Source organism: Mobula birostris, chromosome 25, assembly GCF_030028105.1.
Source record: "Mobula birostris isolate sMobBir1 chromosome 25, sMobBir1.hap1, whole genome shotgun sequence".
Classification (NCBI taxonomy): Eukaryota; Metazoa; Chordata; class Chondrichthyes; order Myliobatiformes; family Myliobatidae; genus Mobula; species Mobula birostris.
The window spans coordinates 16504304-16531493 of record NC_092394.1 but is presented as its reverse complement, the minus strand read 5'-3'; the positions used below and the strand labels follow the sequence as shown (position 1 = coordinate 16531493).

At 41.5% G+C, this 27190-nt stretch overlaps 1 protein-coding gene across 3 annotated transcripts in view; it reads left to right on the top strand.

The window, feature by feature from the left end:
• Nucleotides 1-27190, top strand: part of vps53 (VPS53 subunit of GARP complex) — a 271204-nt gene that overhangs the window by 183047 nt on the left and 60967 nt on the right. The window contains exon 19 of one of the 3 annotated variants that reach the window (XM_072243139.1): nucleotides 1261-1570. The exons of the other annotated variants lie outside the window; for them this stretch is intronic. Coding sequence (XP_072099240.1) covers nucleotides 1261-1324 — 64 coding nt within the window. The 3' untranslated portion in view covers nucleotides 1325-1570. Of the gene's footprint in view, nucleotides 1-1260; nucleotides 1571-27190 lie in introns of those variants that run through there. 3 annotated transcript variants of the gene reach the window in all.

The following is a 27190-nucleotide window of genomic DNA, read 5'->3' as shown; positions in this document are numbered from 1 at the left end:
GGAACCCCTTCGAGTATCGCTGTCTCCCATCACCCCTCGGTGACACCGTCTGGTTGCAGGAAAACAAGCCCAGGGCTCCCACTGATTCAGCGATATTGCTGTGTTGCAATCATTTTATATGTTCATACGGGGAAAATTTGTGCTGTGTGTTTAATATCCAAACATTACTTAAAATGTTATGATGCTTTTGACTTATAAGTGACTTATAATTGACTTATAACTATATTCATGCGAGGAAAATATGCGCTGTGTGTATAATATTAAATTCATTAGATAAACCCTTTTGGAAATGAAATTGAGTGTACTAATTATAGTTGACTTATCACCTATATTCTGGTCGTGATTAATATCCAACCCCTGTACAGAATCGCCAAAGATGATTTGTAGAAAAAAATCGGCACGTGCATGCGTGCGCAAGTCACACATGCACACACAGGTGCCCGCGCAAGGCTTCATGGTCATGGTAGTCTTCTCGGGGTAAACACAGCATATTCGACAGCTATGCTTGTCCGTTGGCAACCCTACCACCCCCCCCCACCACCCCCAGCCGGCCAGTCCGCAAGAATATTGTCAATAATAAACCAGTTTGTGGTGCAAAAAAGGTTGGGGACCCCTGAGCTAGACACATTTGCCTGCATTTACCCATATCCCTTTAAATCTTTCCTATCCATGCACATGCTCAAATGCCTTTTAAATGGTGACAATGTACCTGCATCAACTACTTCCTCTAACAGCTCATTCCATATACTGACCACCTTCTGTGAAAGTGATGGCCCTCACGTTCCTGTTAAATCTTTCCCCTCACACTTTATACCTATGCCCTTGAGCTCTTGATTTCCCAGCCTAGGAAAAGGACTACAGGCAATCACCCTATCTATGCCTCTCATGATTTTACATATGATCACCCCTCTTGTATGCTCCAAGGAATAAGGTGCTGGCTTCTCTTCGTAACCCAGTCCCTTGAGTCATTGTAAAATCTTTGTAAGTCTTTTGTGCACTCTCTCCAAGTTAGTGGTATCTTTTCAACAGCAGGTGATCAAAACTGAATGCAGTGTTTCAAATGTAGCCTCACTAATGTCTTGTACAAATGCAATGTAACATCTCAGTTTCTATACTGACTGATAAAACCCAGCATGCTAAATGTCTTCTTCAACACTCTGTCTACCTGTGATGCCCCTTCCTGTTCAAAGTTCAAAGTAAATTTATTGTCAAAGTATCTGTGTGTTACCATGTACTACCTTGAGATTCATTTTCTTGCAGGCATTTACAGGAGAAAACTGCTGCAATAGAATTATACGAAAAACTATATACAAGCAAAGACTGACAACCAACATGCATAAGGAGATAAACTGTGCATTATTTAATAAATAATACCGAGAACCTAAGTTGTAAAGAAGCCTTGAAAGTGAGTCTGCAAGTTGTAGAATCAGTTCGGAGTAGCGGTGAATGAAGTTGTCCACCTTGATTCAGGAGCATAATGGTTGTAGGGTTAAAAATTGTTCCTAAACCTGGTGGTGTGGGACCTAAGCCTGCTGTACCTACTGCCTGCGTCCCTCTGGTCTACAATACTTGCCAGGGCCCTACCGTTTACTGTGAAAATCCTACTTGCAGGGAAAGACTGATGATTTTAAATAACATCATGAAAACAATGCATTTGCTGGTCATTTGTCTCTGCTGTTTGCCACATGCAAAATTGCAAATCTACATAACCACAGTTGCTCATTGTATGCAGAGGTGTTCAGTTTCAAAGCCGTGTAAATGCAAGTACTTCTCTTTCCAACAGCTGTATGATACAAGCGGAGAATTGGACCTTTGTTCAAGGAGAGGTGGCAACTGAATCTTTCTATTATCCTTGTTCTGGTGGGGCATTGCCTTATTTTGGACTGACTGTATTTAACCAGATCTTTTACATAAACTAATAGTAGGTATTATACCTGAAAAGTCTAAATCGAGTGGACCTCAGACAGGAACAAAAAACTACTGTTAGTTCAAGAATTATTTTGGATTCAAAAAGGAATGTGCATTTTGAGGCTGTCAGCAATTGATCAGCACCAGATTCCCCGGGGAACTCTAAAGCATAGGAAAGAACTGTTGTAGCACACTGTCCAGTAGCTACTGTTTGAATCATTTTATGGCTGTCTACCACTCCAGTTTAAAATGCTTGCACTAAGTATCTCCTGTGTGCACACAATGTACACTGTTCAGTGAAATTGACTTTATACCAGATGTGAGGCTGGAAGTGCAAAAAATACTTTTCATATTTTCATACTTAGGAGATTATTGTTGTCCAGCTGGATCAATTCCTGCTTCGTTGATTCTGGTATCATACAAATATAAAGTTATATTATTATTTTACAGATACAGTCTTGTTAGCAGTAGGTTTCATGGACTGTTATATGTCTGGACCCATCATCTGGAGTACATTCCCCCTTTCTCATCCAGTTTATCTCACTTCCTTTGGGAGAACGACTCAGTTTACCAATAAGGATCAGCATTGCACACTGAATCTCCATTGTTGCTTTTATTTGCAGCCTCCCTTGTACGTAATTTGAAGAATAAAATTAAAGTAAATTTTATTCTTCTAAGTACATGTATGGCAACATGTACAACCCTGAGATTCTTTTTCCTGTGGACATTCAGCAAATCTATAGAATAATAACTATAACAGGATCAATGAAAGATCAACCAAGATGCAGAAGGCAACAAAATGCAAATGCAAGTATAAAGAAATAGCAATAAATAACAAGAGCATGAGATAAAGAGTCCTTAAAATGAGATTATTGGTTATGGGAACACCTCAATGATGGGACTAGTGCGTGTAGTTATTCCCTTTTATTCAAGAGCCTGATGGTTGAGGGGTGGTCTCTGTTCTTGAATCTGGTGGTGCGAGTCCTGAGGCTTTTGTACCTCTACCTGATGGTAGCTGCGAGAAGAGGGCATGGCCTGGGTGGTGGGGGTCCTTGATGGATGCTGCTTTCCTACAACAGCATTTTACGTAGATGTGCTCAATAGTTGGGAGGGTTTTACCCATGATGTACCGGGCCACATCCACTATCTTTTGTAGGATTTTCCATTCAAAGACATTGGTGTTTCCATTCCAGGCTGTGTTGCAGCCAACCAAGGTACTCCACTACACATCTATAGAAGTTCCACAAAGATTTAGATGTCATGCTGAATCTATGCAGACTGCTAAGGAAGTAGAGGCACTGCCCTGCTTTGCAATTGCGCTTCATGCTGGATCAAGGACAGGTCCACTGAAACAGTAAGGTCCAACCTGTTTATTGCTATTCAAAAAGCTTGCTTATCTCCGAAATGTACAGAAATTCCTTTTATGCAAAGCCTTGAAATCACGAACTGCCCATTTGTAAGGCTCGGTGCTGGGACCACAGCTATTTACAATATACGTTAATGATTTAGATGAAGGGATTAAAAGTAACATTAGCAAATTTGCAGATGACACAAAGCTGGCTGGCAGTGTGAAATGTGAGGAGGATGTTATGAGAATGCAGGGTGACTTGGACAGGCTGGGTGAGTGGGCGGATGCAGTTTAATGTGGATAAATGTGAGGTTATCCAGTTTGGTGGCAAGAACAGGAAGGCAGATTACTATCTGAATGGTGTCAAGTTAGGAAAAGGGGAAGTACAACGAGATCTAGGTGTCCTTGTTCATCAGTCACTGAAAGTAAGCATGCAGGTACAGTGGGCAGTGAAGAAAGCTAATGGCATGTTGGCCTTCATAACAAAGGGAGTTAAGTATAGGAGCAAGGAGGTCCTTCTGCAGTTGTACAGGGCCCTGGTGAGACCACAACTGGAGTATTGTGCACAGTTTTGGTCTCCAAATTTGAGGAAGGACATTCTAGCTATTGAGGGAGTGCAGTGTAGGTTCACGAGGTTAATTCCCGGGATGGTGTGACTGTCATATGTTGAAAGATTGGAGCGACTAGGCTTGTATACACTGGAATTTAGAAGGATGAGAGGGGATCTGATTGAAACATATAAGATTGTTAAGGGATTGGACATGCTAGCGGCAGGAAACATGTTCCTGATGTTGGGGGAGTCCAGATCCAGAGGTGACAGTTTAAGAATAAGGGGTAGACCATGTAGAATGGAGTTGAGGAAAAACTTTTTCACACAGAGGGTTGTGGCTCTGTGGAATGCTCTGCCTCAGAGGCAGTGGAAGCCAATTCTCTGGATTCTTTCAAGAAAGAGTTAGAGCTCTTAAAGATAGCCGAGTGAAGGGATATGGGGAGAAGGCAGGAAAAGGGTACTGATTGTGGATGATCAGCCATGATCACAGTGAATGGTGGTGCTGGCTTGAAGGGCTGAATGGCCTACTCCTGCACCTATTGTCTATTCCTGCTGCCTTCATAGCTATATTCTAATACCGCACTAATCATGGTGGGACATGTGGATTGTTCATCCTCCGATAAATTACATTATCCACAAGTTATGGTGGAGATTAGGAACATGTAGTTCCCATTCCATCTTTTGTAAGGGCTTTGTTTTTCTTTAATTCCTCTATATGTCACATTCATTGTGATGAGCTTTCAAGAGTCAACTCCACTGAGGTAGGCAGGAGCCTCTTGCGTGTGGTTTATTTTATATAGGTATTGTGTACAGTTTTGGTCATCCTGTTATAGGAGAGATGTTATTAAACTAGAAATGGTGCAGAAAAGATTTACCAGCATGTGTCCAAGTTGTAAGGGGAGATTGCATAGACTAATTTTTTTTCTCTGGAACATAGGAAATTGAGGGGTGACCTGAAAGAGGTATACAGGTTCATGAGGAGCATGGACATGGTGAAAACACAGTCTTTTCCCAAGGAGGGGGCGCTAAAACCAAGAGGTTTAAGAGGCGAGATATTCAAGAGGGTCATCAGGGCAGCTTGTTCATGCAAAGGATGAGTATTTGGGATGATCTGCCAGAAACAGTGGTTGAGACAGGGACATTAGCAACACCTAAAATCCCTCTAGATAAGTACATGGATAAGAAAGGTTTAGAGGCCAATAGGCCAAAAACACAGTCGGCATGGATGGGTAGAAAGGCCTGTTTCTATGATGTATGACTCTATGACTTTATCTTCCTTTTTGGTGCCTCGCTTTTCCTCCTCCTCTGTTTTAAAATTCTTTTAAAAATATGTAAGGCTCATGTTTGTAATGAATACACTCAGTGGCCACTTTATTAGGTACACCTGTACACATTAATTAGGTATTAGTTAACACAAATATCTGCTCAGCCAATCATATGCCAGGAATTCAATGGTCAACTATTTCAGTTGTTGTTCAGACCAAACATCAAAATGGGGAAGAAGTGTGGTCTAAGTCACTTTGATCATAGAATGATTGTTGGCGTCAGACAGGGTGGTTTGAGTATATCAGAAACTGCTGGTCTCTTGCGATTTTCACACACAACCGTCACTAGAGCAGACAACAGTGTGGAAAACAAAAAAAAAAGCATCCAGTGAGCAGCAGTCATGAAGAGAAATATCTTGATAATGAGAGAGGTCAGAGGGAAAAGGCCAGACTGGTTCAACCTGACAGGAAGGTGACAGTAAGTCAAATAACCATGCATTACAACAGTAATGTGCAGAAGAGCGTCTCTGAATGCACAACATGTCAAGCATGAAGGGGATGGACTATGGCAGCAGAAGATCATGAACATTGACTACAGATATTCAGAGGTGTACTCTCACTAACGTGAGAGTACACTTCTAAATATATTAGCGGTGGGAACAGACACAGCCCCTGCTCTGGTCAAAATGATGTTATCATGATATTTCTTAAATAGTGATCACGTTGTCTAACTATTGGAAGAATTACTCCCTGAATCTAATTTTACTGTAGTATAGAGACCAGGTGGCATCCAGAATGTAAGTCTTGGACTCACTTCAAGAAACAAACAAGTTCAACAATCAAGGTTTGGAGTACAAGGTTGTGCTTGTTATTGGGGTTGGACAACTCTTTGGATGGATGAGACTCGTAGGATAAAATGACTTTTCTTATCCTTAGTCATCTTGTCTATCCTTCGAGAAGGAACTCTATCCTAGTGAAACAAGGCCTATTTTAAAAGCCCTAACGCTGAACTAGCAAGCTGAACCAAGACTAGGAATCAAACCTGGGATCTTTCAGGCGATAGAAACTTGATCTCCAAGAAAACAAAGTCATATGTTTCTATTTTCACATAAAAAGAGAATTTTCATGTAAACACTGCTCATTATGAGCCACATTTTTTCCCAGTTTTGTGCTTGCTAGCCGGTACCGATCGTGCAAACAATTCTTGTAAACATTTTACTATAATTCTCAGTCAGATCTTTTTAAAAATAATTTGCACCAGAGGGTATGACTTGGTGCCAGGCAGTGTACGTGTGCATTGATTTTTTTTTAACAAGGTTAGCTATTGCGTTACCAGTTTATTATGGATAATTTCATGTAGAGAAATGCGGATTGCTGTGTTCCCAGCATGGTTTTACGTTTTTGGTATATGACTTGGCATGCTTGTTCCAGGGGCAGGCTATTTAGACCTGTCCCAAGAACTTTACGTGTTCTGCTCAGGCATGTGAGCAGTTATTGTATATCTCAGTTTCAGAGCTGACATAAGTAAATATTCCGCTGCTTTCCTGTCTTGGTCTTTTGCTGCAGCTTTTAATCAGTATAGGTGTGCCATTAACAGTTAGCAATGTGGTGTTGTGCTATCTGCGTGTGTGGGTTCTAAGTAACTTTTAGATTTCATTGTACAACTTGTTTTAAATTGTGGAGGCATTCTTTCCCTTACAAGACATTCTTATTAGTAGACAAGGTCTAACGCATTTTGCTGGTATCAGCGAATGAATAAGCCTCGGACCAGGAGTTACAGCATGTGTTCCAGGCATGTGTTTCAGCACAGTATTCAGGGAGAGCAGAATTCTGAGAAGTCTTTCATTGCCTTTTAAGAGACTAAACAGGGGTTTGAGTTGTCCTACTGAATTCTAATCATCCGAGATTTGATGCAGATTAATGTTGTCGTCCCTTGCCCTAGCCAACACTACTCCTCCACGTTGGTACCTTGTTAACGAGGTTATTTGTCTGGATGATTGTTTGAAGGATCTTGTGCATTTGCAGTTCTCTGCCATGTTTGTATGACTGCAGTAGTTTGCTGCTAAAGCAGTTCCTCGTGGGTGTAAAGAATGCTTTGAGAGTTTTAATCTTTGTAATAAATCACCATGTCAATTTAAAATTTCCATTTCACAATCATGTTTTTTATCCCTGAAATGGAAACTCGCTTCCATCACCACATTGTTGAAAAATCTGTGTGATCTTGGGTTTAAAAAAAAACAGAGAAGTCTAAAATAGGTTCAGTGATGTTGAGACCAGCTTAATTTCCTAGATTTTCCAAGAGACGCATCCTCTGTTGGCACAAGTATGTAATTGGCGGTTTTAAATTTGTTATCCCGATCTCACTAGTTGAGCTATGGGTAGGTCTGAGTCCACTTGCAGAGCAAGCTGCAAGTGTTCAACTCGTATGAGAGGATAGGCCTTGCACTCAACATCTGCAAGACAGGTGTCCTCTGCCAGTCTGCCAGAGCAGTACCGAGCTGCCCCTGACAGTAAAGGTTCACAGCAAAGCCTGGGAAATGTCAACCCCTTCTGTTATCTCAGGAGCCACCTCTCAGCGAAGGCAACATCAGTGATGAGACCATGATTTTGCAGTGCCAGCACAGTCTTTAATTAATAGAGGGAAAGGGTATTTGATGGGCAAGACTAGAAAGCTGCCAGTAAGCATAGTCTACCAGGTAGCAATGATCTCTGCCTTTCTATTTCCTTCTGGGAGCTGGACCACAGATAACAAACCCCTCAATGCATTCGAAAGATAGCACAGAATTCACCTCTGCAGAATCTTCCAGATCCAATAAGAGGGTAAATGGACCAATGTCATCATCTCCTCCCAGGCCACTGTCCTCAGCTTTGAGTCCTGATTAATTTCAGTTGGCTCTCTATCCATCATTAAGGACCCTCATCCTCACATGCATTGTTCTCTTTATTACCATTAGAGAGAAGGTACAGGAGCCCCAAGACATGCACTCATCATTTTAGAAACAGCTCTTTCTCCTCCCCCATCAGATTTCTGAAAATCTCATTATTTCATTATTTTGCTCTCATTTTGCACTACTTAATTATTTTTAACACATTGTAGCTTATAGTAATTTTATGTTTTGCACTACACTGTAGCCTCAAAACAACAAGTTTCACAACATATGTTGGTGATAATGAACCAGATTCTGATTCTCTCTCTCAGGCAGGCCATGTCATTCACATGTCTGCCACCAGTCTCCTTAACCATACTGTGCTGAGGTTTGTAAGATACGATTATCAAGAGGATGAGGAAAAGACTTGAGGACGCACTGAAAGCCTTCTTGGAAAAACATGTAAGATCCCTACAAGCTGTTGGGATTCCTTGGCCAATAAATTCTTAAAGTGGAGAAGGAGCATTCAAGATGTTACTGAGAACTATGAGTCCATGCATTAGGAATACAACAGAAGCCCTGCATAAACAGTGTAAAGAGTGAATAGCCAGAACCAGAATCGCGTGCACAGCCCTCCGGTGAAAAATGATACTGTATCCATTAAATAGGGGCTGTGGACAATTCTGATTTGATGGAGATAGACGTGAAAGCACAGAGGAACATCTGGAGAAATTTCTGAAACACCAGTTCGCTGCTGTCGTTACTGCGTGGTCGGGAATCTTTCGGAGGGAAGGCCTCAAAATCCCCGGCTTTGCCTGCTGTTGGCGACCGAGATTGAGGTCGAATCGTTCGGACAGAGATGGCACTCAGTATTCAGTGTTGGAGAGCTGATCGGAGGCTCGAAGTTTTCGGATGACCCAGAGTCGGACTGTGGTCGGGCATGGCAGGGAGAGTTTTTCTTCTTTCTCCCGTCTGCGTGAGATGTGGGACATTTGAGAGACTTCGAACTTTTTACTGTGCTCATGGACTTCTTCATCAAGTTATGGTATTGTTGCACTGTTGTAACTATATGTTATACTTATGTGGTTTTGTTAGTTTTTTCAATCTTGGTCTGTCCTGTGTTTTGTGATATCACACTGGAGGAAATATTGTATCATTTCTTAATGCATGCATTACTAAATGACAATAAAAGAGGACTGCGTGTCTTCATAATCTAATATTGCTGGCATATGTTGTGAAATTTGTTAACTTGGCAGCAGTACAATGCAATATGTGATAAATATAGAAAAACTGAATTAGATTAAATTTATATACAGGTCCACAATCCCTTATCTGAAATTCTGAAATCCGAAAAGCTTCGAAAACCGAAGTTTTTCTCATGGAGTGTGGAGCGTGTTGTAACAAGTGACGTGGCAGCACTAGCAGAGGCCGCCAGACGTCAGTTGTGGCTCAGCGTTCGTACTGGTTACACGTGTATTTGCTGTTTGCAGATATTTTGTGTTCACTGTTGACTTTGTGTTTAATTTCACTGTGAAAATGTCAAAAAGAGCTGCAGATACCTCAATGGGTAACAATGAGTTTATGGCAGTTTACTCAGTTAAAGAGAGATTGCTTAGACATAAACCTATGTTAATGAGACAGATGACGCTTGAAGAAGTCTTCAAAAACGCCGTCTGTCGTGCTGCTTCATAACTTGAGAATCCTGTTCCTGGCCCATCAGGTACCTGTAGAGTACTTAGCTTAGTTTGAACTTGTATATGTCCTAGAGTATTTACGTTCTACATTTATTCCAATAAGTCAAAAAGAGCGCGGATCGGGAAAACCCAGAAGTTCTCTCTCCAGCACTCGTTGTTTGAGCACGTACAGACTTTTTTTCTTGTCATTATTCCCTAAGCAATACAGTATAACAACTATTTACATAGCATTTACATTGTATTAGGTATTATAAGTAACCTAGTGATGATGTTATGTATACGGGAGGATGTGCGTAGGTCCGGAGCTCCTCCAGGTCCTAAAGTCCACCCACACTGAAACAGGTTAATTATCAATATAATTATAAATTTTCTGAAATCCAAAAAATTCTGAATTCCGAAATGCAACTGGCCCCAAGGATTTCAGATAAGAGATTGTGGACCTGTGTATATACAGTATACTGTATATGTGTGTATGTTAAATAGTTACATTAAAAATAGTAATGCAAAGACAGAAATAATTTGAAAAAGTGAGGTAGAGTTCATGGGTTCAGTATCCATTCAGAAAGCAGATGGCAGAGGGGAAGAAGCTGTTCCTGAATTGCTGAGTGTGTATCTTGAGGGTTCTGTACCTCCTTCCTTGGTAACAATGAGAAGAGGGCATGTCCTGGATGCTAGGGGTCCTTAATGATGGACACCTCCTTTTTGAGTTACTGCTCTTTGAGGATGTCTTGGATACTATGGAGGCTGGTACCCTTGATGGAGCTGACTAAATTTACAACACTCTGCAGCTTGTTTCAATCCTGTGCAGTGGATCTTACCCACATACCATTTGGTGATGCAGCCAGTCAGAATGCTCTACATGGTACATCTGTGGAAATTTTAGAGTATTTTAGGTGACATACTAAATCTCCTCAAACTCCTAATGAAATATAGCTGCTGTCTGGCCTTCTTTATAGCCACGTCAAAACATTGGGACCGGGTTGGGTCCTCAGAGATATTAACACCCAAGAACTTGAAATTGCCCACTCTCTCCACTTCTGATCCCTCTGTGAGGATTGGTGTGTGTTTCCTCATGTTACCTTTTCCAAAGTACACAATCTGCTCTTTGGTGTTATCAGTAAATAACTAGAGTAGAAATAAATCGTACTTGATCTTAAGGGATTGCTTATAAAGGGAAGAAGATCAAAATTAAATGACATAGAAACATAGAAAATAGGGGCAGGAGTAAGCCATTCGGCCCTTCGAGCCTGCACCGCCATTTATTATGATCATGGCTGATCATCCAACTCAGAACCCTGCACCAGCCTTCCCTCCATACCCCCTGATCCCCGTAGCCACAAGGGCCATATCTAACTCCCTCTTAAATATAGCCAATGAACTGGCCTCAACTGTTTCCTGTGGCAGAGAATTCCACAGATTCACCACTCTCTGTGTGAAGAAGTTTTTCCTAATCTCAGTCCTAAAAGGCTTCCCCTTTATCCTCAAACTGTGACCCCTCGTTCTGGACTTCCCCAGCATCGGGAACAATCTTCCTGCATCTAGCCTGTCCAATCCCTTTAGGATTTTATACGTTTCAATCAGATCCCCCCTCAATCTTCTAAATTCCAACGAGTACAAGCCCAGTTCATCCAGTCTTTCTTCATATGAAAGTCCTGCCATCCCAGGAATCAATCTGGTGAACCTTCTTTGTACTCCCTCTATGGCAAGGATGTCTTTCCTCAGATTAGGGGACCAAAACTGCACACAATACTCCAGGTGTGGTCTCACCAAGGCCTTGTACAACTGCAGTAGTACCTCCCTGCTCCTGTACTCGAATCCTCTCGCTATAAATGCCAGCATACCATTAGCCTTTTTCACCGCCTGCTATACCTGCATGCCCACTTTCAATGACTGGTGTATAATGACACCCAGGTCTCGTTGCACCTCCCCTTTTCCTAATCGGCCACCATTCAGATAATAATCTGTTTTCCTATTTTTGCCACCAAAGTGGATAACTTCACATTTATCCACATTAAATTGCATCTGCCATGAATTTGCCCACTCACCCAACCTATCCAATTCACCCTGCATCCTCTTAGCATCCTCCTCACAGCTAACACTGCCGCCCAGCTTCGTGTCATCCGCAAACTTGGAGATGCTGCATTTAATTCCCTCATCCAAGTCATTAATATATATTGTAAACAACTGGGGTCCCAGCACTGAGCCTTGCGGTACCCCACTAGTCACTGCCTGCCATTCTGAAAAGGTCCCGTTTATTCCCACTCTTTGCTTCCTGTCTGCTAACCAATTCTCTATCCACATCAATACCTTACCCCCAATACCGTGTGCTTTAAGTTTGCACACTAATCTCCTGTGTGGGACCTTGTCAAAAGCCTTTTGAAAATCCAAATATACCACATCCACTGGTTCTTCCCTATCCACTCTACTAGTTACATCCTCAAAAAATTCTATGAGATTCGTCAGACATGATTTTCCTTTCACAAATCCATGCTGACTTTGTCTGATGATTTCACCGCTTTCCAAATGTGCTGTTATCACATCTTTGATAACTGACTCCAACAGTTTCTCCACCACCAACGTTAGGCTAACTGGTCTATAATTCCCCGGTTTCTCTCTCCCTCCTTTTTTAAAAAGTGGGGTTACATTAGCCACCCTCCAATCCTCAGGAACTAGTCCAGAATCTAACGAGTTTTGAAAAATTATCACTAATGCATCCACCATTTCTTGGGCTACTTCCTTAAGCACTCTGGGATGCAGACCATCTGGCCCTGGGGATTTATCTGCCTTTAATCCCTTCAATTTACCCAACACCACTTCCCTACTAACATGTATTTTGCTCAGTTCCTCCATCTCACTGGAACCTCTGTCCCTACTATTTCTGGAAGATTATTTATGTCCTCCTTAGTGAAGAAGAACCAAAGTAATTATTCAATTGGTCTGCCATGTCCTTGCTCCCCATAATCATTTCACCTGTTTCAGTCTGTAGGGGACCTACGTTTGTCTTTACCAGTCTTTTCCTTTTTACATATCTATAAAAGCTTTTACAGTCAGTTTTTATGTTCCCTGCCAGTTTTCTCTCATAATCTTTTTTCCCCTTCCTAATTAAACTCTTTGCCCTCCTCTGCTGAACTCTGAATTTCTCCCAGTCCTCAGGTGAGCCACTATTTCTGGCTAATTTGTATGCTTATTCTTTGGAATTGATACTATCCCTAATTTCTCTTGTCAGCCACGGGTGCACTACCTTCCTTGATTTATTATTTTGCCAAACTGGGATGAACAATTGTTGTATTTCATCCATGCAATCCTTAAATGCTTGCCATTGCATATCCACCGTCAATCCTTTAAGTGTCATTTGCCAGTCTATCTTAGCTAATTCACGTCTCATACCTTCAAAGTTACCCCTCTTTAAGTTCAGAACCTTTGTTTCTGAATTAAATATGTCACTCTCCATCTTAGTGAAGAATTCCACCATATTATAGTCACTCTTACCCAAGGGGCCTCTCACAACAAGATTGCTAATTAACCCTTCCTTATTGCTCAAAACCCAGTCCAGAATAGCCTGCTCTCTAGTTGGTTCCTCCACATGTTGGTTCAAAAAACCATCCCGCATACATTCCAAGAAATCCTCTTCCTCAGCACCTTTACCAATTTGGTTCACCCAATCTACATGTAGATTGAAGTCACCCATTATAACTGCTGTTCCTTTATTGCACACATTTCTAATTTCCTGTTTAATACTATCTCCAACCTCACTACTACTGTTAGGTGGCCTGTACACAACTCCCACCAGCGTTTTCTGCCCCTTAGTGTTATGCAGCTCTACCCATATCGATTCCACATCTTCCCGGTTTATGTCCTTCCTTTCTATTGCGTTAATCTCATCTTTAATCAGCAACGCCACTCCACCTCCTTTACTTTCATGTCTATCCCTCCTGAATATTGAATATCCCTGAATGTTGAGCTCCCATCCTTGGTCACCCTGGAGCCATGTCCCTGTGATCCCAACTATATCATATTCATTAATAACAATCTGCACTTTCAATTCATCCACCTTGTTACAAATGCTCCTTGCATTGACACACAAAGCCTTCAGGCACTCTTTTACAACTCCCTTAGCCCTTATACAATTATGTTGAAAAGTGGCCCTTTTTGATGCTTGCCCTGGATTTGTCGGCCTGCCACTTTTACTTTTCTCCTTACTACTTTTTGCTTCTACCCTCACTTTACACCCCTCTGTCTCTCTGCACTGGTTCCCATCCCCCTGTTGTGAACTAACCTCCTCTCGCCTAGCCTCTTTAATTTGATTCCCACCCCCCAACCATTCTAGTTTAAAGTCACCTCAGTAGCCCTCGCTAATCTCCCTGCCAGGATATTGGTCCCCCTAGGATTCAAGTGTAACCCATCCTTTTTGTACAGGTCACGCCTGCGCCATCACACCTTTGTCATGCGTGGGTGAATACACTTCATTATACTGTTCGTGAAGTGGTTGTGAGATAGGTGACTCTCTGGTAATGCTTTTTTGAGATTACAATTCAAATCCATTCAGTCTGTGTACTGAAACCGTCAGTTTTTTCACTGATTTAATCCAGACAATCTGAATTGTCAGATGGGCTCTTTAGCATATTATGTAGGAACTATCACACACAATTGTTCACTTGATTTCAGGTACAGGGCAAACCACAGAAAGTAGGAGAGAGGACTATAAATGACTCATTTCACTTTGTACCATAGAAATGTAACATGATAATAGCACATACATTGTAATTAGATGCTGACCACTTCATGGAGAGATGTGGGGAAAAAAAGGCAATGTAAAAAAGTTATTCCCATGTGTTCTAAAGCAATTAAAGTCAAAAGTTGAAGAAAAACAATGGTAATTGCAGTTGAAAAAAAAGTTCCTCTTTTCTAGTTTTGGACTTGTCCAGATCCAAACTGAAATCAATATTAAACATCTTTACTTATTGCCCTGTAGCTAAGTGATACAAAAATTTAGAGTCCACACTTTTTAAAAGACCCAAAAAGGCAGATCTGTAGCTTTAAGCACATTTAAAAAAAACTCATCACTCCTCCATAGAGTATCTGGGTGAATTGAGACATTTGTTTAGTCTGTGTGTTTAAAAAAGGAATAACCCTCCTGTGAAATCGCTTTGGAGTATTAACATTGAAAGGTGATATATAAATACAAGTTGTTTTTTTGAGGAGTTCTCACTCACCTTGCATAATTGTATTTTGCTATATATCTCCAAAATGTCTGTCAGCACAAAGGTAATCTGTTCACAGCTGCTCACAGTCAGGCCAGAAGTGTGTAGACTCTAATTTAGTTTTATCTCTTTGTAGTCTTGGTTCAGTATTTGCATTCAGCCCACGCTATTTCCTTTACCCATTTTGGTCCAGTTTATTTCACTTGCCTGGTTACTCTTCTCTACGTGTGGTCACTAGGCAAATGCAATATGGAGCCCAACTTCGACATCTGTGAAGATGCTGTGAAATGCTTCTCATAAGATACTTTCTACATTTGTCAAATGGGCTCTTTAGCACAGTATGTAGGAACTGTCACACACAATTGTTTCACTATTCAACAGAATTATGTCTGATCATCCAACTTAGCATCATTTTCCTGTCCTGTTCCAATGTCCCCAAATTCCAAGTTCAAAGTAATTTATTATCAAAGTATATAGATGTCACCAAATATAACCCTGAGATTCATTTTCTTGTGGGCATACTCAAACAATCCATGATAGAATAATAACCATAATAGAATCAATGAAAGACTGCACCAATTTGGGCGTCAACCAGTGTGCAAAAGACAACAAACTATACAAATACAAAAAGAAATAAATAATAAATAAATTTGCAATGAATATCGAGAGCACGAGATGAAAAGTCCTCTAAAGTGAGTCCATGGGTTGTTGGGACATTTCAATGATGGGTCAAGTGAAGTTGACTGATCCTTTGGTTCAAGCGCCTGATGGTTGAGGGGTAATAACTGTTCCTGAACCTGATGGTGTGAGTCTTGAGGCTCCTGTACCTTGTTCCTGATGGCAGCAGCGAGAAGAGAGCATGTCCTCAGTGGTGGGAGTCCCTGATGATGGATGCTGCTTTCCTGCAACAACGCTTTGTGTAGATGTGCTCAATAGTGGGGAGGTCTTTACCCATGATGGACTGGGCCATATCCACTACATTTTGTAGGATTGTCTGTTCAAGGGCATTGGTGTTTCCATGCCAGACTGGGATGCAACCAGTCAATATACTCTCCACTACACATCTATAAAAGTTTGGCAAGGTTTTAGATGTCCTCTGGTAGAGAGAAATCTGTTGATCTCTACTTGCAACGAACTCAGTTACTGAAGGAATAGAGAATTCTGAAGGTTCATCACCTGCTGTTTGAATAAATTTCAATCGTAAGTGCCTTGTTCTCTGTTGAACTCTCCTCGAACACCTAATCATCCTTTATAGCCCTCTAAGATATTCTTTTGGTGTGTTTGGTTAGGTCACCACTTTACGCTTTCAAATTCCAGAGACTACTCACTCTCTCGTAGACCCGATCCACCATACATGACCAAGCCTCATCATGGCTTTTTATTGTTTTTAATATTTATTACAGTGCTTGCTGCAATTGTGACTAGGAATTGAAGTTGGTTTCTTTCAAGGAGCAAATAGAAACAAGAAATCTACAAAGGGAATACAGGGTTCATTCTTAGCAGATTAGCATATCGAATGTAGAATATCTATGAAGTGCAACCAAAGAAAATAGAAAGATGCAACAAAGAAATGTGACTTGAAAGGTATTGCTTTCTACAATTGTTGTGGCAACATTGACATCAGGTAGAAGTTCTAATTTTAACAAAAAGTCTAACAAAACACACACGCAAAATGCTGGAGGATCTCGGCAGGTCAGGCAGCGTCAATGGAATGGAATAAACAGTCGACGTGTCAGGTCAAGGCAATTCTTTAGGACTGAGGAGGAAGAGGGGGAGACAGCAGAAGGAAAAGGTGGGGAGAGGGGAAGGAGGCTAGCTGGAAGTTGATTTGGAAATAAATGTGATTCTTAGATCAGTTTGAACCAAGAAAAATTGGAAGGAAGAGAACTCGTTGCATTTGTGCGTGCATTATAAAGTGTGATTTTCTATAGGACATCTTCAAAATGTGATGCCTCATGAAGGGTGGCATGTATTGTTAAGTACCCTCACCATCCAAGACACACCCTCTTCTCATTACTACCATCATGGAGAAGATACAGGATCTTGAGGACGCACACTCAATGTTTTAGGAACAACGTCTTCCCCTCTGCCACCTGATTTATAAATGGCCTATTAACCCATGATCACTATCTCACTGTTTTGCCCTCATTTTGCACTACATTTTTAATATTTCTTATTGTAACTTACAGTAATTTTTTATGCATTGAACTGTACTGCCACAAAACAACAAGTTTCTGGCATATGTCACTGATAATAAGCCTTATTCTGAAGTGCTAACTGGAAAGATGGAATATTGGCCCTGGTCTACCTTATCCGAAACAGGATAAGACTTCACTTTTTCCAGATATAGTTTCCTCGTTGTAGTATGAATTTCTTAGCGTATTCTCTTTACACCAGGATGGTAATTCATATGCTTAACCAGACTAACATGAATCTATCTGTATGTTTAAATGATATTTATTTACAAATATAGATTTCCTCTGCAGCACAAAAGATGCAAAATATGTTTTGCATATGTTTTACCAGCCAAAACCATTGCTTTTACCATCTTTATTGTGCACGTCATCCTTGTTTAGGGCATGAATTATCTATCTGTAAATTAAAGAAATATAACAGCATACTCTTAATTCCATCTATTGGTTCAAGAAAATAGTTCAAACAGCTGAATGTGAGAAACATCAAAGTAGGTTCCTGTAGTTCCAAGCAGTAGGGGGTAGCTGCCCTTCCAAAACCAGCCCTAAAATACTAATGGCTGGCACTGGGCTAAAATTTGCTTTTTTCGGCTCTCTTATCTTTCACCATAAAAGATGTGGGCACAGGTTGATAATAGGCTTTCTTTAAGGAATCTCTACAGCAAGTCTCTTCAGTCCATTTTAATGGAAGTTTTTTTAAAACAAATTTTTTATTCAAACCAGTTTCCATTGATTATCTACAGTTATGTATTTCACTTCCTGTTGAGGACAAGGCAGTATCACAAAGCTATTGTCAGAGCTCTAATGTAGTCTGATTGCCCCAAGAGCCTTCACCAATCGCCCAAAGCACCATGAAAAACCTGGAAAAGGGAGAAGTGCATTTTAAAACTCAGCTGCCTTCCCAACCCCCAGTTGCACATTTTTAAAAAAAATGCACCTTGATATGAATAAAATCATAGAACTATTTTAGGCTGTGTCTAAAACTAGAAGGTTTAAGCAATGTAAAAGGGTAAAGTTTCAGAAAAGAAAAATACAGGTCCAGACATCAAAATATTTTCTCTCAGTCTCTGTAGAATTCACTTCCAGCTATGCAATCTATTGAGCAGATGACATACTGTGTGTTACACCTCTGTTCTGAAACCTGACTGGTTTATCAAACAAGCACCCAGTGTAAAGGCAGTGAGGCGTATGTTAGGGTTCAGATCCTCAGCGTACACTTAGGCCTGTGTGCTAAACTGCTTTTATATAGATGCTTCAGTGTTGCTAGTCTTATTAGTGTATTCCTTTTCTGCAAAGTCACTTCAAAACAGAAATTTATATAGCTCACGTTTTTAAACACGAGATTCTGCAAATGCTGGAATTCAGAGTAACACATACAAAATGCTGGAGGAATTCAGCAGGTCAGGCAGTTTCTAAGGAAAGGAATAAATAGTCGATGTTTTGGGCTGAGATCTTTCATCATGTTATATTTTTTAAACATTTTTAAACTTTGCAGCTCGAATTTAATTAATTGTTTTAAGCATTCTTCTCTTTTTCTTAAAGGGCTCCTAAATTCAGTGGGCTTGGTTCTGTTAGAGCAGGAAGGTAGCCCACTAGTGTTATCTCCTGTATCAATTATATCTTAATTCTTTAGTTTTCAAACAGGTTTCCACATTAAATCTGCAGTCGATTTTTTTTTTCGGTATTTGACTGTAGAACAGACACTCAGTTCGAATATTCTTTAGAAAAGCAGTTAGAACAGATTGCTAGTTCTTTCTCTCTTTGCTGCATCTTTCACTGAACAAAACCATTTTCCACATGGTGCCTCAGCCAGCTCTGAGTTTTCCAATTGGTGCCCTCTGCAATGTTTTCATTACAGCTATACAGAAAGCAACTGCTTTGGAACATTTCAGAAACAATTGGTCTAGAAGTTTTTTGTATTCATTTGTGCATGCAGCTTTATTGACACTCTTAATGTCCTTTTGCACTGTAGCCAAACATTCATTTATTCTGAAGATCTGGGACAACATGCCATTACAGTGGCTCTCTAACACAATATGTCATCTTAATTTGCTTTGACTGTGCCTTGGCGGTAGGTCTATCTTAGTTTTCAACAAATGGCTTATACATATTGAATTGGGTGTGAATGTGTGTTTAGTATCTGCACTGTACTGTGATCAGGGAGGGAGAAAAGGATAGAAGCCTGCAGGCAGCTTCTGAAGCAGTGATTGGGTGTGACATTATTTTACTTTGATCGTTTTCTCTAAGTTCTTTTTTGAAAAAAATCCTCTCTCTTCTAAAATGATTAACTGCTGAAGTTGTTACGATGACTTACTTCTGACATCCCATCTCAAATGAATACTCTGACCCTGAACAATTAGAGCTACCTTGGGTTTCAGCCATGAAGGGGACACGGTATTGCACTCACTCATTTACAATTTCCTGCTAAATGACTTGAATAGTGGTGTTCCATCCTGTCCCAAGGACTCTGCATCTAATTTGGACGTTCGTCAACTGTTGCTCTGGCTGTCGTATATGATTTAATGTTAGTGCTTAAATGCTCTTTCCTTTCCTGTTCTTCTTGTGAAATTTGAAGATGAATCTTTGATAATCTGATACTGCAGAGTATCATAAAGATTCAAGATTGTTTAATATCACTTCCCGTATACAAGTGTAAGGGGATGAAATAATTGTTATTCCGGATCTGATGCAGCACACAAAAGATAAAGAACACAATAATAATAAAAGAACACACAGTAAATATAAATACATAAATTAGCTTATATACATTGATTGTATGTTCATAAAGTGATGCTGGGCTGTACATAAGGTGACTGATGGGGAAATAATAAAATAGTGATGGAATTGGTGGGTGGAGGTGCTGAGCAGCCTTACTGCTTGGGGAAAGTAACTGCTTTTGAGTTTGGTAGTTCTGGTATGGATGCTATGCAGCCTCCTCCCAGATGGGAGTGAACAAACAACCCATGAGCAGGGTGGGTGGGATCCTTCCTGATGTTACTGGCCCTTTTCTGGCTCCATTCTCTATATATGTCCTAGATGGCAGGTAGATTGGGCAGTTTTGACTACCTGTTGTAGAGCATTCCTGTCCTCTGCAGTGTGGTTTCCATACCAAGCAGTCCTGCAGCTTTTTTTTAAATGATTCTCTCTACCGTGCATCTGTAACATGATGTGAGTGTGGATTTGCAAAGTCCAGCTCTCTTCAGCCTCCTCGGAAAGCAGAGGCATTGGAGAGCTTTGTGAGAGGCCGATTCCCTCCTGCTTCAAATTATCCACCATTGTCCCTATACCAAAAAAGACCAAGGTAACACGCCTGAACGACTGGCATCCTGCCACACTCACCTCAATAATAAGCAAATGCTTTGAGAGGCTGGTCAAGGACTACATCTGCAGCATGCTACCACCCACACTGGGCCCCCTACAATTCACCTACCGACACCTACCGATCGACAGACGACGCAATAGCCACTGCTCTACATACCGTCCTTACACATCTGGAGAAAACGGATGCTTATGTGAGAATGCTGTTCTTGGACTACAGTTCAGCATTCAACAGCATAGTTCCATCCAGGCTCGACAAGAACCTCAGAGACCTCGTCCTTGACCCTGCCTTGTGCAGCCGGATCCTGGACATCCTGGCAGAGCGCCAGCAAGTTGTAAGAGTGGGCTCCCTCACCTCCAACCCTCTGACTCTCAATACAGGAGCCCCTCAGGGCTGTGTACTGAGTCCCATCCTTTACTCCCTGTATACCATGACTGTAACACCACCCATGCCTCCAATCTGCTAATTAAATTTGTCGATGGTACTACATTGATTGGCCTTATCTCAAACAATAACGAGGTGGCCTACAGGGAAGAAGTTATCTCTCTGACACAGTGGTATCAAGAAAACAACCTCTCCCTCAATGTCACAGAAACAAAGGAGCTGGTTGTGGATTACAGGAGGAACGGAGACGGGCTAACCCCCTATTGACATCAATGGATCTGAGGTTGAAAGGGTAAACAGCTTCAAGTTCCTCGGCATCTACATCACCGAAGACCTCACAACAGCACCTCTTTCACCTCAGACAGCTGAGGAAGTTTGGTATGGGCCCCCAAATCCTAAGAACTTTCTACAGAAACACAATTGAGAGCATCCTGACTGGCTGCATCACTTCCTGGAATGGGAACTGTACTTTCCTCATTCGCAGGACTCTGCAGAGAGTGGTGCAGACAACCCAGCGCATCTGAAGTTGTAAAGTTCCCACGATTCAGGACATTTACAAGGACAGGTTTGAGAAAACGGCCCATAGGATCATTGGGGATCCAAGTCATCCCAACCATCTGGGAAGCGGTACCACAGCATAAAAGCTAGGACCAACGGGCTCTGGGACAGCTTCTTCCACCAGGCCATCAGACTGATGAACTTGTGCTGATTTGAGTGTACTCTATATTGCATTGACTGTTCTATTTATTATAAATTACTATGATTGCACATGGTACATTTAGATGGAAGTGTAACAAAGATTTTTTTCTGTTCTGTTGTTTCTGGTTGTACGAGTATTGTGCTTTCACTGGCTGTGTTGAAAATACAGCAGTTATTGGCATGACTGAAATAGCTGGTAGTACAGAGGAATTTGGTACAGCCACTGTGCGAGAGCCTTGCAAGTTAATGACTGGGCAGATCCAAGCAAAATGCCAAAAAGGAACATGAGGTACAATTCAAGCCCACACAAGTCAGGATCACATGCAAATTATTCGTGCACAGGCTGGTGTTCGAGAACTACACTTTTCTTGAAACAATTTTATTTTTGCAAAATCCTACATGTGCATTTGATGAAAGACCCACAATTCTTATTACTAACGCAAACATGAGGAAATCTGCAGATGTTGGAAATTCAAGCAACACACACAAAAAATGCTGGTGAACGCAGCAGGCCAGGCAGCATCTCTAGGAAGAGGTACAGTCGACATTTCGGGCCGAGACCCTTCGTCAGGACTAACTGAAAGAAGAGGTTGTAAGAGATTTGAAAGTGGGAGGGGGAGGGGGAGATCCGAAATGATAGGAGAAGACAGGAGGGCAGGGATGGAGCCAAGAGCTGGAAAGTTGATTGGCAAAAGGGATATGAGTCTGGAGAAGGGAGAGGATCATGGGATGGGAGGCCTAGGGAGAAAGAAGAGGGGGGGAAGACCCAGAGGATGGACAAGGAGTTATAGTGAGAGGGACAGAGGGAAAAAAAGAGGGAAAGAATGAATGAATGAGTGAGTGGGTGAGTAAATAAGTGATCTTTCAGTTAGTCCTGACGAAGGGTCTCGGCCCGAAACGTCGACTGTACCTCTTCCTAGAGATGCTGCCTGGCCTGCTGCGTTCCCCAGCATTTTTTGTGGTGATTCCTGTTACTAAATCTTGCGTCTGTTTCTCGGGCTTTGCTTCGCACATTAGGGCAATTGGATTTCCTCAACCAACAGAGGCTTCATTTCAGAAAGCATTGCGATACCACTGCTACTCTTATCTAGTGTCCTTAACAAAATTTTAAAAATTCAAAAATTGGAGACGAACTGATCCAGGGATTTGGAGGCAGCTGTGATCAGAGTTTGGTTTTAAAGAGTGCTTTACAGAACGTGAGGGAGAATGAGGGCCATGAAGGTTTCAGGGGGGATTTCTAGAGCTCAAGGCTGTACAGCCAAAGACAGGAATGGCAGTGGTGAAGGAATTAAATTTAGTCAATCACATCACCCATAAATCTCTTGAGGAAATCCTGAAAAACTGAAATGTTCCACACAAATGCAAATATTTTCCTCTTTAAATAACCCCAAGCGTTATATTAGAGAGGTCAAAAGAAAATATAGTGCAAACTATAAAGGTGTGAACAATGAAAAGTTAGAAAGACATGGAGTGATATAACACTGCCTCACAGAAACAGACCCTTTGACTCATTTAGTCCATTATTAATCTGCCTGCTCCCATCAACCTGCACCCAGAATATAGCCCTCCATACCTCCCCATCAATTACCTATCTATATTTATCTTAACTGTTGAAATTAAACCTGCATTCACCCATTGTGCTAGCAGCTTGTTCCACACTCTCACCAGCCTCTGTGTGAAGCTTCCCCCTCATAATCCCCTTAAACATTTCACCTATCACCTATGACCTCTAGTGCTAGTCTCACCCAACCTCAGTGGAAAAAGCCTGTTTAGTTTTCACTCCTCTAGCAAATCTCCCCTCATGCTCTTGTGCTCTAAGGGATAAAGTCCTAACCTTTTCAACTTTTCCCTAAAACTCAAGTCCTGCCAACGTCATTGTAAATTTTCAACATTCTTGTAACATTTAAACATAGCGGCAGAAAATTGGACCACTTGGGCTCAAGGGCCTGTTTCTGTGCTGTTTAACTCAATAGAAGATTCAGCAGAAAATTGGGGAAATCTGCAGATGCTGGGAAAATCAAGCAAGACACACACGAAATGCTGGAGGAACTCAGCAGGCCAGGAGGCATCTATGGAAAAGACTAAACAGTTGACATTTCAGGCCGAATCCCTTCATCAGGACTGGAAAAAAAGGATGAGAAGTCAGAGCAAGAAGGTGGGGGGAGGGGAGGAAGAAGTACATGGTGGTAGGAGATACTGGGAGAGGGGGAGGGGTGAAATAAAGAGCTGGGAAGTTAATAAGTGAAAGAGATAAAGGGCTGGAGAAGAGAGAATCTGATAGGAGAGGATAGAAGACCATGGAAGAAAGTGAAGGGGGAGGAGCATCAGGGAGGTGATGGGCAGCTAAGGAGATATGGGAATGTCTCAAGGGGAGGGGGAGGGGACAATTACTAGTAGTTCGAGAAATTGATGGTCTTACCATCAAGTTGGAGGCTAACCAGACAGAATATAAGGTGTTGCTCCTCCAACCTGAGTATGATCTCATCGCAGCAGACCAAGGAGGCCATGGACTGACATGTTGGAATGGGAGGTAGAATTGAAATGGGTGGCCACTGGGATGTCCCCTTGTTCTGGCGGACTCAGTGAAGCAGTCTCTCAATCCATGCTGGGATCTCACCAGTATATAGGAGGCCACACCAGGAGCATCGGATACATTTGGTGACCCCAACAGACTCTCAGGTGAAGTGTCGCCTCACCCGGAAGGACTGTTTGGGACCCTGAATGGTAATGAGGGAGTTGTAGGGACAGGTATGGCACTTGTTCCGCTTGCAAGGATAAGTGCCAAGAGCGAGATCAATGGGGAGAAATGAATGGACAAAGGGAGTTGCATAGGGAGTGATCCTTGCAGAAAGCAGAAAGTTGGGGGGCGGGGGGAGATGTGCCTGTTGGTGAGATCTCTTTGGAGATGGCGGAAGGAAATTCAGCAGGTCAGGTTAATTTTTATTCATTCAGGAGAAAATTATTGCAATCCAGTACTTCCATGGTTAACCTTACTGAAATTACATTTTTTCTAAATACCATATTTATTTAATTAAATTTAAATTTAAATTCCCTTGCTGCCATGGTGGGATTTGAACTCCCTTCCTTGGATTAGTAGGCCAAACTCTTACTGCTAGTCCTGTAATTTAACCATACACTGCTGTCTCTATGGAGAGATAAATAGGGTTAATGTTTCAGATCAATTGCCTTGAGAAACCTAGATTTAAAGCATTAACTTTTTCTTTCTGCTCAGATTCTGCCTCCCCGGTGGACATTCCAGCACCTTCACTCATTATTTCAAGCTTGCCGAGTCCTTAGCATTTCATTTTCATCGTAAATCAGAATCAGGTTCATTGTCACTGACGTATGTCATGAAATTTGTTGTTTTGTGGCAGAATGGGAAATTCTAGCTTTTTGGGATCCAAGGTATAGTGTAGAAAAGATCTTATTTCCCAGCCTCCGGGACTGAGTGCATTCACCCTATCTATGTCCTTCATGATTTTATACACCTCTGAAGTAAGCAAAATAACAACTTCTAAAAGACAGTTGGACAGTACATAGATTAGAAAGGTTTACGAGGTTATGGGCCAAACCCTGGGAATTGGGACTAGATTGCGTGGGGCATCTTGATCAGCAGAGACCATTTGCGCTGATGGGCCTGTTTTTGTGCTGCTTAACTCTATGAATGTAGATCAGAAGATGGTAGGCAAATCATCTGCTGTTTCTCAGCATATGCCTGGCAGATGATTTACTTGGCATGGGCAAGAATGAAAAGGGCCTGAAATAGTGTTGTAGACTGTCTCACTACTTTAAATCAAGAGGTTTTGGCTTTCTGATGCACGTTATGGTATTGTGGAGAATATTGGATCATGTGCAGAAATTTAATCATACAACCAGAACCACAGTTGTCAGTTCACATTTATGCTTTTAGTATTTAATGAGGCAGCCACTGAGAGTCTTCTCAGAATGCTATGAAGTAAAAGTCAACCTTGCTGGCATTGGGCGTTTATGCTCCTGCCTGTGTTTTGACATCAGCATCACTGTTCACCATGATGAGAGCAGAAACGAGGACATCGTTGTGCTTCTGAGTATAACATTTTATGATGGTGTGATACTTTTAAAATACCATGGGTAAGGTAACCTGGAAGGTTTTCCCAATACTATACGTCCTAAGGGATATCTATTTTATGCACCTCCAGTATTGTAAGTGTGGTAAAGAGGTCCTCCTGAGGTACTCTTCAGGACCTACTCACTGCTTTTTGGCTGACATCATGTCGGGCAGAATTTCCATCTAGTAATCCCAACCTCAACAGGGTTTTCAGCAAACAACATTCGGAAGTCAATACATTGAATGTCAGTAATGTGAGAAAGGTGTATGACTTAAACCAGGACTGGAAAATTCCACTGTTTAACTAGCCAGGGTTGAGCTGTCTACTGGTATTAGTGAATTGAAGGAACAAAGCAGTTTGCCAACCTGTAGCATTGACTTTGTGCCACCCTTTGGTTCCAACTTTATCCAAAAAAACACTTTTCTCATTGGTTTTCTCTCATTGTCTACCCACAGGGCTGCCAGAACTTGTTCTAAACCTTTTAATGGAATACATATCCTGCGCTCAAAGTACAGATAATTTCTTTTGGATAGGGAGTTCGGGGAAACAGACAGCCAACTTAAAATATAGCTTTATAGGTTGTCTCATTGCTTTGAATCAAGGTGCAAATATTTGTTAGTCACATTGTTGAGAGTATTGGGTCATGTATGGAAATGTAATCATACATTTTGAGCTGCAGCCGCCAATTTATACTTCTAGGATTTAACATGACAATCCTTTTTAGTGCACAGACATGGAGGTGGTTGACTCACCCTAGGGTACCATTGCAGGTGTGCCAGCTGTCCTTGCATGACAACTCCAAACAACCAATGTTCATGAAAATCATCGCAAGGGAATGGGTTATGTCCTCCCTTTACATTGGCCGGAATACCATGGGTTCTCCCTCACAAAACTTCTTTGGTTCACATCATAGAAATACTTAACATAAAATTCTCTTGCTCTTGCTTCTGTCTCTCCATTGACCACCCATCCCACAGTCTCTTTGACCCACTACCGTCAAGAAGGATGTTACAGGAGCATCAGGACTATGACTGCCAGAGTGCGTAGCAGATTCTCCCCTATGACTGTGAGACTAATGGATATCCTGCCACCACCGAGGTCTTGCCACTAGGGCAGCAAGCTGTTTACTGTGTGCTGTTTACCTGTGTTGCACACTACATGCATTTTTGAATTATATTTCGTTAACTTATGAATAGTAACACTTTGTTTTATGTGCTGTGCGTGGTATATATTTTGTGGGTGCACCATGATCTGGAGGAACGTTGTTTTGTTTAGTTGTATACAGAGTACTGTGCAAAAGTCTTAGACACATGTAAAAAATTCTGTAAAGCGAAGATGCTTGCTAAAATAATGAAATAATTAGTTTCTAAATATAAAAACAACTACTATAAAGAGCAGTAAACAATAAAAGCTAAATCAAATCAATACTTGGTGTGACCATCCTTTGCCTTTAAAACTGCATCAATTCTCCTAGGTACACTGTTGTGCAGTTTTATAACAAAATCAGCTGGTAGGTGTTGTTCTAAGCATCTTGGAGAGCTTGCCACAGTTCTTCTACAAGCTTTGGCTGTCTTGTTTGCTTCTGTCTCTCCAGGCAATCCCAGACAACCTCGACAATGTTGAGATCAGGGTTCTGTGGAGTCAAACCATCTGAAACCATATAAATAATCTAGGG